Source organism: Pangasianodon hypophthalmus, chromosome 20, assembly GCF_027358585.1.
Source record: "Pangasianodon hypophthalmus isolate fPanHyp1 chromosome 20, fPanHyp1.pri, whole genome shotgun sequence".
Lineage (NCBI taxonomy): Eukaryota > Metazoa > Chordata > Actinopteri > Siluriformes > Pangasiidae > Pangasianodon > Pangasianodon hypophthalmus.
The window spans coordinates 1,119,766-1,132,344 of NC_069729.1; the positions used below are offsets into that span (position 1 = coordinate 1,119,766).

The 12,579-nt window shown below is 39.5% G+C and overlaps 1 protein-coding gene across 1 annotated transcript; it reads left to right on the forward strand.

The window, feature by feature from the left end:
- Positions 1 to 61: 61 nt before the first annotated feature.
- LOC113539522 (myosin heavy chain, fast skeletal muscle) lies at positions 62 to 11,475 on the forward strand. The gene is made up of 40 exons (XM_053227136.1): positions 62 to 202; positions 442 to 654; positions 806 to 949; positions 1,033 to 1,189; positions 1,304 to 1,331; positions 1,587 to 1,698; positions 1,781 to 1,873; positions 1,980 to 2,043; positions 2,294 to 2,392; positions 2,550 to 2,653; positions 2,743 to 2,881; positions 2,965 to 3,083; positions 3,182 to 3,331; positions 3,419 to 3,589; positions 3,690 to 3,996; positions 4,161 to 4,228; positions 4,723 to 4,810; positions 4,918 to 5,035; positions 5,136 to 5,259; positions 5,550 to 5,686; positions 5,812 to 6,067; positions 6,149 to 6,391; positions 6,701 to 6,877; positions 6,976 to 7,121; positions 7,212 to 7,302; positions 7,385 to 7,774; positions 8,029 to 8,155; positions 8,236 to 8,354; positions 8,474 to 8,670; positions 8,788 to 8,971; positions 9,060 to 9,225; positions 9,336 to 9,460; positions 9,544 to 9,852; positions 9,929 to 10,132; positions 10,221 to 10,346; positions 10,435 to 10,605; positions 10,709 to 10,813; positions 10,892 to 10,987; positions 11,114 to 11,245; positions 11,353 to 11,475. Exons 2-40 carry the CDS (start codon positions 454 to 456, stop codon positions 11,371 to 11,373), a joined length of 5,808 nt encoding a protein of 1,935 aa, XP_053083111.1. The 5' UTR covers positions 62 to 202; positions 442 to 453; the 3' UTR covers positions 11,374 to 11,475.
- The last annotated feature ends 1,104 nt before the right edge of the window (positions 11,476 to 12,579 follow it).

Below are 12,579 nucleotides of genomic sequence, written 5' to 3' on the forward strand. Positions count from 1 at the left end.
GTGAGAGATTATGTGTGTCTTAAATGTTAATGTTAATCATACTTTAAAAAATTGTTTTTTACAGTTCTTTTTAAATTGTTCACAATATATCTAATTCTAATATAAATTTCAGACACTCTCTAAAATCTCCTCTATTTTTTACAGTAACCAACGTGTGCCAGTCCTGTTCTGCCTTTAATTTCTATATTAGTAATCAGCTAAGGTAAGGCATTACAAATATCATGTACATGAGAATGCTTCTGTTGAAAGATGGTTGAAAACAGCATAATAATATTAAGTTAATGTCAAGATTCAGTAAAGATTTTAATTGAAATCTAGAAAATTCACTGATGGCGTGAAAACTGTGCATATATTATACTGCTGTTCAGTACAGATATAGGTAACATGAAGTATCTCAAGTGAGCATACTATCTGAATTAGAAGTATGGTTTGATTCCCCAGAAACTCGCCACCATGGGGGATGGAGAAATGGAGTGTTTCGGCAAGGCGGCCATCTTCCTCCGGAAGCCGGAAAGGGAGAGGATTGAGGCTCAGAACAGACCTTTTGATGCCAAAACTGCAGTATATGTGACTGATGCAGCTGAAATGTACGTCAAAGGTACACTGAAGAGTAAAGAGGGTGGCAAAGCCACTGTCGAGACTCTGGATGGAAAAGTAAGTGACAAGTATCAGACTGAATTAACCCTTTAATTCAACTATGCATGGCTATGTAGAGTATTTAAGCTCACAGAGGGTGAATGAGTCTATAATTATGCTAGAACAAAGTGTGCTGTTCTGCAATATATCATATACTTTCATTCCACAGAGTGTCACAGTCAAGGAAGATGACGTCCATCCTATGAATCCTCCAAAGTTTGACAAAATTGAAGACATGGCCATGATGACCCACCTCAATGAACCTGCTGTGCTGTATAACCTCAAAGAGCGTTACGCAGCATGGATGATCTACGTAAGAATCACTCAACTATAAAAAGAAACACAAGAGAGTATGCTGACACAAATCAATGAAAATTTAATTTGACTCTCCTTCAGACCTACTCAGGGTTGTTCTGCGTCACTGTGAACCCCTACAAGTGGCTCCCAGTGTACGACGCAGTAGTTGTGGCTGGATACAGAGGCAAAAAGAGGATTGAAGCCCCACCTCACATCTTCTCCATCTCTGATAACGCCTATCAGTTCATGCTCACTGGTATGATATTGTCCAACCACTTTAACTGAATAAATGATGTTGGTAGGTTTACTTTCAAAAATGATCTAATAAATGGGTACATAAATGATGCAACAATTCTCTTTATCCTTTTAGATCGCGAAAACCAGTCTGTCCTGATTACGTAAGTTCAAACTCATAGCTGAAAATTCTCATTTACCCTGGTGTTCCTTAGTTACAAACTTGCAAATAAAGTACATGGTAGTCCTAATTATTTAAAAGGTACTATAGCTCATATTTGACAGAAGTTCTATTTTACTTTGCCCTTTGCTCTACTTTTACATGAAATTCACCTTTTTTTCTGTACAATTTGGATTGGAAGTGCTGAGGCACTTTGTTTTCTAAAGTACGGACCATTGCTTTCTCATTTTACCCCCAGTGGAGAATCTGGTGCAGGAAAGACTGTGAACACAAAACGTGTCATTCAGTACTTTGCGATGGTTGGCATGACTTCAGGGAAGAAGGCAGAGCCTACACCTGGCAAAATGCAGGTAAGTGAATTGTTTTACTACATGCAGCATCTATTAGCGTATCTGTCAGGTTTCTGTTATAAACATCTGCTACTGTTGCTAGGGGTCACTGGAAGACCAAATTGTTGCAGCCAACCCCCTGCTGGAAGCTTACGGTAATGCCAAGACCGTGAGGAATGACAACTCCTCTCGTTTTGTAAGTATACACATAAGCTCTTGTAACCTTTCTTAAGACACAATAAGCTTGAATTAAAAACATATAAAAGTACATTGCTGTAATCTGCAATGCTTTTAACTTTTAGGGTAAATTCATCAGAATTCATTTTGGGCAAACTGGCAAGCTGGCCTCAGCTGATATTGAAACCTGTAAGTTTTTGTCATTAATTCTTGTATGCAGCTGCATGAATTCCTTGTGTCAGTTGGTTGATGTGCACACTCCTATAAGCATGACTAAACATTTGTGAAGAAATCTGCACTGGAATCAAACGACCAAGATTATCCACACACCTCTACAGAACAACTGAAACTTACATGTTATACTGTGCATTTGAAATAAACCCATTAAAAACATCTTTCTGCAAATAGAATACTGAATGCATTATAAAAAAATTAACAGATCTGCTGGAAAAGTCAAGAGTCACTTTCCAGCTGTCTGCTGAGAGAAGCTACCACATTTTCTACCAGCTCATGACTGGACACAAGCCAGAGCTGCTTGGTAAGGAAACTTCAAATTCATAATACTACTGGGGCTTTTTACATTAGCTACAATATTCAGCAGGTCAACTAATGAATGAGTGAATGATAAAAGAAAGAACTAACAAAAAACAAATTAATTAATTAAATTTTTTTGATTAATTATTTGTCCAACACAGAGGCACTGCTCATCACCACCAACCCCTATGACTACCCTTACATCAGCCAGGGTGAAATCACAGTCAAGAGCATCAATGATGTGGAGGAGTTCATTGCCACAGATGTAAGCAGAATTTTATTAAACTTGTGTGACCATTTTAAACATATGGCTTACGGTCATTTGTAATTTTCCACTTCTTTTTTATCACACAGACGGCCATCGACATCCTCGGCTTCTCCGCTGATGAGAAAATTAACATCTACAAGCTGACCGGTGCTGTGATGCATCATGGCAACATGAAGTTCAAGCAGAAGCAGAGGGAGGAGCAGGCTGAGCCTGATGGCACTGAGGGTACATTTAAAAAACATTCACAAGATTTATTTAGAACAAGTAACCTGAATTTTTAATGACTAACATGGCTTTCTTGAATTCAGTGGCCGATAAAATCGCCTACCTTCTGGGCCTGAACTCAGCTGACATGCTGAAAGCTTTGTGCTACCCCAGAGTCAAGGTCGGAAACGAGTTTGTGACCAAAGGCCAGACTGTACCTCAGGTAATGTCTTATTATTCACGTGAGAATAAAGTTTTGTTTGTATAGAAAGCAAAAATTGCAGGACGATCCTCACTAAAGGTCACTTTTGTATTATTCAGGTGAACAACTCTGTCATGGCCCTTTGCAAGTCCATCTATGAGAAAATGTTCTTGTGGATGGTCATCCGTATCAATGAGATGTTGGACACAAAGCAACAAAGACAGTTCTTCATTGGTGTGCTGGACATCGCTGGATTTGAGATCTTTGATGTAAGCAATTGTTTTTCGGTATCATGGGCGTTCTGATGGTTTTTACAATACTTTGGCAATGTCTAATATATCGATCTACTGTAACAGTTCAACAGCTTGGAGCAGCTCTGCATTAACTTCACAAATGAGAAACTGCAACAGTTTTTCAACCACCACATGTTCGTGCTGGAACAAGAGGAGTACAAGAAAGAAGGTATTGAGTGGGAGTTCATTGACTTCGGTATGGACTTGGCTGCCTGCATTGAGCTTATTGAGAAGGTAAGTTATTATGGGGTCAGTAATTCCATCAACGTTATCAACAAAAGATTTTCAACACTAATACAGCAGTGATCACTCATGAAAAATCTGTCACCAACAGCCAATGGGCATCTTCTCCATCCTTGAAGAGGAGTGCATGTTCCCCAAGGCTACAGACATGACCTTCAAGAACAAGCTTCATGACCAGCATCTTGGAAAAACTGCCTGCTTCCAGAAGCCAAAGCCTGCCAAAGGCAAAGCTGAGGCTCACTTCTCCCTGGTGCACTACGCCGGCACTGTGGACTACAACATTAATGGATGGTTGGACAAGAACAAGGACCCACTGAACGACTCTGTTGTGCAGCTGTACCAGAAGGCAGCAAATAAACTGTTGTCCCACCTTTATTTAGCCCATGGCGCTGCTGATGGTAAGCTTAACATTGATCAGGTTAATAATTCTCATTATACAAGCACAGATTAAGCTGATAATCAGACTTTTTACCTTCAGTAATTAAGATGCTTCTGGACTGTGAAAGGAAGAGTATAGTAGGATAAGAGAAACAATAACTGACTAATTTTTATTTGTCAACAGCTGAAAGTGGTGGAAAGAAAGGCAAGAAGAAGGGTGGTTCCTTCCAGACTGTGTCTGCTCTGTTCAGGGTGAGACCAGTTTAACAGAAACTATGTTAACATGCAAAGGGTAAATGAATGCATTCCACTTGAAGAGTCCACATTTTACATATATACTCATCTGTCAAAGCTGCCATAAGAGATGTAAGAATCCTGTCAGAGTGTAACCAACATCAGTTTCACATCATACCAGAGTTTACAATTCCTTTGCTTGTGTATTTAGGAAGGCCTCATTATTCTGCTTCAAAAATATTATTTGGATTCCCATCTGAACTCCGTCCATCCTCACAATTCATTTTGACGTTTTAAAATCTGTAACATCTGTAATCTTACATTTGTTTCCCAACCATGTGTTTTGCAAAAATTAAAATGACTGACTGTATACTGGTTTACTCTATTACAGTTTAGGTGTGTACAGGCTATTATTATTATTGTTATTATTATTATTATTATTATTATTATTATTATTATTGTTGTTGTTGTTGTTGTAGTTGTTGCTAAAGTGCTAAATGTAAAACTCACAGGAGAACTTGGGCAAGCTGATGACCAACTTGAGGAGCACCCACCCTCACTTTGTGCGTTGCTTGATTCCAAATGAGACCAAGACTCCAGGTGGGTGTTCTTATTTTCCAAGATTTTTATTAATAAACAAAAAACTATGAATGTCTCTGACCGTAAGAATTGTTATTCATATTATACCATTACACTGGACACCCTAGGTCTGATGGAGAATCATCTGGTCATCCACCAGTTGAGGTGTAATGGTGTGCTGGAGGGTATCAGAATCTGCAGAAAGGGATTCCCCAGCAGAATCCTCTATGGTGACTTCAAGCAGAGGTCATTTATTTAGTCACAGCATTTCAACATTTGTGATATTTTTAAAAGGATTAAGAATTAATTGATTTATTACCTATACAATTTAACTATTTGAAAACAGGTATAAAGTCTTGAATGCCAGTGTCATCCCAGAAGGCCAATTCATTGACAACAAGAAAGCTTCAGAGAAACTCTTGGGCTCTATTGATGTCGACCACACCCAGTATAAGTTTGGACACACCAAGGTACCCATGAAATCTGACTTCTAAGAACAGAGTATAATACAGTATAAAACACACATGAAGGACAAACAGTGACTTTCAGACAGGATTTTCACAGGATCATAACTAATCTTCAACCTAGTTTTAGAACTTTACCGGAAATTTGAGTGAACAAGTTTTGATGCATGATCTGAAATAATTGTTTACAATAATTTAATAATAATGAATAAAATAAATGAATTAAAAAATGTAAATATCCAGTAAACATGATGTAGTTTGATGTAGTTTTATATTTCCATATCTAATCTTGGTAGGTGTTCTTCAAAGCCGGTCTGCTGGGTACCCTTGAGGAGATGCGAGATGAAAAGCTAGCAAATCTGGTGACCATGACTCAGGCTTTGTGCCGTGGCTACCTCATGCGGAGGGAGTTTGTCAAAATGATGGAGAGGAGGTATATTCAATTTTGTTAAAAAAGAAAAAATACAAATACCACATGCAATTTAATTTCACTATAAATTCTACATACATTAATAAACATACGCATTTGATAATAATGGAGCTGAACTCAAATTCCAGGGAATCCATCTATTCCATCCAATATAACATCCGCTCATTCATGAATGTGAAACACTGGCCATGGATGAAGCTGTACTTCAAGATCAAGCCTCTTCTCAAGAGTGCAGAGACTGAGAAGGAAATGGTTGCCATGAAGGAGGACTTTGAGAAAATGAAGGAGGACTTGGCAAAGGCACTGGCCAAGAAGAAAGAGCTTGAGGAGAAGATGGTGTCTCTGCTACAGGAGAAAAATGACCTGCAACTGCAAGTAACAGCTGTAAGTATTTCAAGTCTTGTTAGTATGTCTCTGTAGAAGAGAAAAAATAAAATCATGATAATAACCTATCTGATTCAACAGGAAACAGAAAACCTTGCTGATGCTGAGGAAAGGTGTGAGGGGCTCATCAAGAGCAAGATCCAGCTTGAAGCTAAACTCAAAGAGTCAAATGAGAGACTGGAGGATGAGGAGGAAATCAATGCTGAGCTGACTGCAAAGAAGAGGAAACTGGAGGATGAGTGCTCTGAGCTGAAGAAGGACATTGATGATTTGGAGCTCACCTTGGCCAAAGTGGAAAAGGAGAAACATGCCACTGAGAACAAGGTGTGTGTGTGTGTTGCAATGCACTGTAATTTAACAGGTGCTATACTCCATACTTGTGTGGACTCAGTGACTAAAATCCAGACTGTGACTATGGTTAAATCTTTCACACTCCACTGTTGTGGATCGGAGTGGTATTATCAAGTGAAGGGGTAGTAACTGAGATTTAAAATATACCTACTAGAGGTACTAGAGTGTGTATCTTCCATGCTAAATGTGCAGGTAAAGGTATATCCTATTACTCACAAAAACAAAACAAAAGGTACCAGGTATTTACCTAGAAATACACTGATCTGAAATTCTTTTGCACAGGTCAAGAACCTCACCGAGGAGATGGCATCTCTAGATGAGAGCATTGCCAAGCTCACTAAGGAGAAGAAAGCCCTCCAAGAGGCACACCAGCAGACTCTGGATGATCTCCAGGCAGAGGAAGACAAAGTCAATACTCTGACCAAATCAAAGACCAAGCTTGAGCAACAAGTCGATGATGTAAATATTTGTACAATATTTAAATTATTATTTAATATTTAAAAGGTTTAGCAGTCATCATAGTCAGGAGTATTAATATGGTTTTCTATAAAATATAGCTTGAAGGTTCGCTAGAACAAGAGAAGAAGCTGCGTATGGACCTTGAGAGAGCCAAGAGAAAGCTTGAGGGCGACTTGAAACTGGCCCAAGAGTCCATAATGGACCTGGAGAACGACAAGCAGCAGTCTGATGAGAAGATCAAAAAGTATACAACAACTCATGATACAAATAAAAAAAATCAAACTGCACTGAAATCTTTAAAAATGTAATTGCATCTGTCATTTTTGCCACATAGGAAGGACTTTGAAATAAGCCAGCTACTGAGCAAGATAGAAGATGAACAGTCTCTGGGTGCCCAGCTTCAGAAGAAGATTAAAGAGCTCCAGGTACTACTTCTGTGAGAAATAATAAAAATTGGGATTGTCCTGTAAAATTAGAATGTCTAAGGTATGAAAATCGAACTTTCAGGCTCGCATTGAAGAGCTGGAGGAAGAAATTGAGGCTGAGCGTGCAGCTCGTGCTAAAGTTGAGAAGCAGAGAGCTGATCTCTCCAGGGAACTTGAGGAGATCAGTGAGAGGCTAGAGGAAGCTGGAGGTGCCACTGCTTCTCAGATCGAGATGAACAAGAAGCGTGAGGCCGAGTTCCAGAAACTGCGTCGTGATCTGGAAGAGTCCACTCTGCAGCACGAAGCCACGGCTGCTGCCCTCCGCAAGAAACAAGCTGACAGTGTTGCTGAGCTTGGAGAGCAGATCGACAACCTTCAGCGTGTCAAACAGAAGCTGGAGAAGGAAAAGAGCGAATATAAAATGGAGATAGATGACCTCTCCAGTAACATGGAGGCTGTGGCAAAATCAAAGGTATTTACAGTTGGCATTAAGATACAAAAGCAGAAACTGAAAATAAGAAAATAAATATTGTACAATCCTTATAATGAACAACCATTTGTTTTAAATTAACAACTAACTGGAGAGATTGGTTTTTCATAACTGATTAATTTTCACACTATTTACCCACTATTGCAATACCCACTATTATACTATTTACCACAGCATAGCCAATTTCATGTTTTTGCTACAAAATTTGTATTTTATACACATGGTTCTTTTCCCAGGCTAACCTAGAAAAGATGTGCCGCACCCTAGAGGACCAGCTGAGTGAACTCAAGGCTAAGAGTGATGAACATGTTCGTCAACTGACTGACGTCAGCACACAAAAAGCACGCCTCCAGACTGAGAATGGTAAATTAATTCAGACTAAACCAGAAAATTATGCAATGACACGATCAATTCTGGTAACATAATTTACAATTACATTTAAGGTGAATTTAGCCGTCAGCTAGAGGAGAAGGAAGCACTTGTTTCTCAGCTGACCAGGGGAAAACAAGCTTACACACAGCAAATTGAGGAACTCAAGAGGCAAATCGAGGAGGAAGTCAAGGTAGAACATGGACAGTTTGATGCAAATCTGACAAATAGATTCTGCAAATAGCATGTACACACCCCAGTAAGAACATATTAATAAGAATAGATTTAACTAATTTTATTGTTTGCTTCTAGGCCAAGAACGCCCTGGCTCATTCTGTCCAATCAGCTCGTCATGACTGCGATCTGCTCAGAGAGCAGTTTGAGGAAGAGCAGGAGGCCAAGGCTGAGCTTCAGCGTGCACTGTCCAAGGCCAACAGTGAGGTGGCTCAGTGGAGAACCAAATATGAGACTGATGCCATCCAGCGTACTGAGGAGCTTGAGGAGGCCAAGTAAATGGAATTACAAGACCGAAAAAAAACCCTATATAAATCTTATAATATATAAAGAATGTTAACATAACCAAACATAAACTAAAAAACTTTAGTTATCGTACATTCTTTTTATAGGAAAAAGCTTGCTCAGCGTCTACAAGACGCAGAGGAATCCATTGAAGCTGTGAACTCCAAATGTGCTTCTCTGGAGAAGACCAAGCAGAGACTGCAGGGTGAAGTGGAGGACCTCATGATCGATGTTGAGAGAGCCAATTCCCTGGCTGCCAACCTTGACAAGAAACAGAGGAACTTTGATAAGGTCTAGCATCTGTCAACTGAAGGTGGTCTACTAGGCAATGTTGATTTGCAAAGTTAGAATAGAATGTAACTGTCCTCCCCATTTTCAGGTCTTGGCAGAATGGAAGCAGAAGTATGAGGAAAGCCAGGCTGAACTGGAAGGAGCTCTGAAAGAGAGTCGCTCTCTCAGCACTGAACTCTTTAAGATAAAGAACTCGTATGAGGAAGCTCTGGACCATCTTGAGACCCTGAAGAGAGAAAACAAAAATCTGCAGCGTATGTTAATCAAATATAACTCCACGTATTTTTTAGTCTTACAGTAAAATACTGGAAATTATTATATAGATATACAGAAAGACATTCAACTGGATTTTTCTTCCCCTCAGAGGAGATCTCTGACCTGACTGAACAAATTGGGGAGACTGGAAAGACCATCCATGAGCTGGAGAAGGCAAAGAAGACAGTGGAAATTGAGAAATCAGAAATTCAGACTGCTCTTGAGGAAGCTGAGGTAAGACATTACATGAACAGCCCATACATGAAGATTACAATGGCTCAACAACAAGTTGCTTAATTTTCAACATACTTCTTTAGGGCACACTTGAGCATGAGGAATCTAAGATCCTTCGTATTCAGCTTGAGCTCAACCAGGTTAAGAGTGAGATTGATAGGAAAGTGGCTGAGAAGGATGAGGAGATTGAGCAGATTAAGAGAAGCAGCCAGAGGGTGATTGAGTCCATGCAGACCACTCTGGATTCTGAGATCAGGAGCAGGAATGATGCTTTGAGGGTCAAGAAGAAGATGGAGGGAGACCTGAATGAGATGGAAATTCAGCTGAGCCATGCCAACCGCCAGGCTGCTGAGGCCCAGAAACAGCTCAGGAATGTCCAAGGACAGCTCAAGGTGCACCTCCAAACTTTCACTTGTATGGGTAAATATATCTTGAGGCATCAATTAACAATGATTCCTTTTACATCAGGATGCCCAACTGCACCTTGATGAGGCTGTCAGAGGACAGGAAGACATGAAGGAGCAGTTGGCCATGGTGGAGCGCAGGAATAATCTGATGCTGGCAGAGATTGAGGAACTCAGAACTGCACTGGAGCAGACAGAGAGAGGACGCAAAGTGGCCGAACAGGAGCTGGTTGATGCCAGTGAGCGTGTGGCACTGCTGCACTCTCAGGTTAGCTGTGGCAGAGTCAAAAGTTGCTGTCCATTTCACATTGCTTAGTAAATTATAATAATGGTTTTCATGTGTTTCATTAAAACAGAATACCAGTCTAATCAACACCAAGAAGAAGCTTGAGGCTGACCTGGTTCAAATACAAGGTGAGGTGGATGATACTGTCCAAGAGGCCAGAAACGCCGAAGAGAAGGCCAAGAAGGCCATCACAGATGTGAGTGTTCAAGAACATAGATTTTGCACCAGTGTCCTTTACAAATGCATGAAAAGCAAACCTGACACTTCCATGACTCATACACTAGGCTGCCATGATGGCAGAAGAACTGAAGAAGGAGCAGGACACCAGTGCTCACCTGGAGAGGATGAAGAAGAACCTTGAGGTTACAATCAAAGATCTGCAGCACCGTCTGGATGAGGCTGAGAGTCTTGCCATGAAGGGTGGAAAGAAGCAGCTCCAGAAACTGGAGGCTAGGGTACGTTGAACTCATTATACTGTGAAAAGAAATATGCAGTGCGTTTATTCGTAAGATGCTTTGTTCTCTAACCCACAATCATAATATGAAATGTCTCTTCTAGGTGCGTGAGCTGGAATCTGAAGTTGAATCTGAGCAGAGACGTAGTGCTGAATCTATTAAAGGTGTCCGCAAATATGAAAGACGAGTGAAAGAGCTCACCTATCAGGTATAACATGTACTTAGGTACATGTAGATTATATAACTGCAAGCAAAATAAAATCTAAATTAAGGTTAATCTCTTCAGACTGAGGAGGACAAGAAGAATGTGATTAGACTGCAGGACCTTGTGGACAAACTGCAGCTGAAAGTGAAGTCCTACAAGAGGCAGGCTGAGGAGGCTGTAAGTTTCCGAATGGATTGACTACACCCTACATTCGCTATGTCCAGTATATCAGTTTGCTTGCCTGAGTTCAAATATACTCTGTATTACCAGCACTAACTGTGATGATGTCCATCACTATCACAGGAGGAGCAAGCCAACACTCACCTGTCGAGGTACAGGAAAGTGCAGCATGAGATGGAAGAAGCTCAGGAGCGCGCTGACATCGCTGAGTCCCAGGTCAACAAGCTGAGAGTCAAGAGCAGAGAAGTTGGAAAGGTATGTACTTTTTATGAAATTTTATTTCACTTGTAGAATTTTTTTTTAATAAAAACCTTGTACATACTTAAAATCCAACTTTTATAATAATGTATATAACTTTTTAGAGCAAAGATGTGGCTGAATGAAAGATGAAGACCAACATCACCGGGCACCAACAAGCAACCATATAATATGTTTCTTGTTAATGTCCATGCATAAACTAAATAAATAAATTTGCATCAAATATATTCAAGTCCTTGCATCTTGTTTACCTGGGAAAAGTCACTAAAGCACACAAATTCAGATAGAGACTGAAATGGAAAATGAAGAGAAAGGTGTGAGTGATATACTTAATTATACTTTGTGCCATATTATTTTGTAACACACCATCATCTAGATACATGCACCAGCATGTACATGACATGACTTATGAAAGCCATACCACACAACTCTCATCAGTTCCAAAGTCAGGCAAAAGTGTAGTCAGGGGAAAGCTGGATATTACATACACAATAAAAACTTTTAAAACAGAAAAGCAACGGTTGTGACTCAAACATGCTTCCTAATCATGAACACATGATAGCAGTATGATAATGACCTATAAGGCATGAACAGCAGCCTCTAGAACTGTCTTACGCTAAGCTGATTGATGATGCAAAGAAAAATAGTAGATGTAAGACACACAATACTTATTGTGAGTAGATACTATTACTTTAAAGTACTTTCATTGTTTGACTCCTTACAATCGTGCCCCTTTTAGCTCCACACTTACGGGAGGTATTATAGCTAGTGTATATTATTACAGAACCTGGCAAGTAAAAGCACCTATATGACCAACATTGTAAGTTAACACAGAAGAAGGGCAAAAACCATACTAGTACAAATATTTACAATGACTAGTGTTGTCAGTTAATAAACAAAGAATAACTTTCTTTTTTAATATGTTTTTTAATGTCACGTTTTATTTAATATGCTCTTGGTGGTTAATTCAAGCAATGAGGGTTCTCTTAACCAGCAGTATTACTGGATTAGTTAACATGAATAGCTATGAACAGCCCCATTAATAAACCATAATTTAATGCTTTATTAATATTTGATGTTTCTTTAATTGTTTACTAAATAATGAATAACTGCATAAATGTTGATTTCATCTATGACTTAACATTTGTTCATAAAATGAATTACTCTTAAATGCTGATAATCAGCTGAATTCAGGTCAGTGGCTGTAAATGTTGCAACGCCCAGCAGTCAGCCTCTCTTCTGTGAATTAAACACCAAGAATATATTACTGATGCTTTTATTCCTGTTGGCCATTCTGGATTTATTTATAGTCATGAATGGAATAAACATTG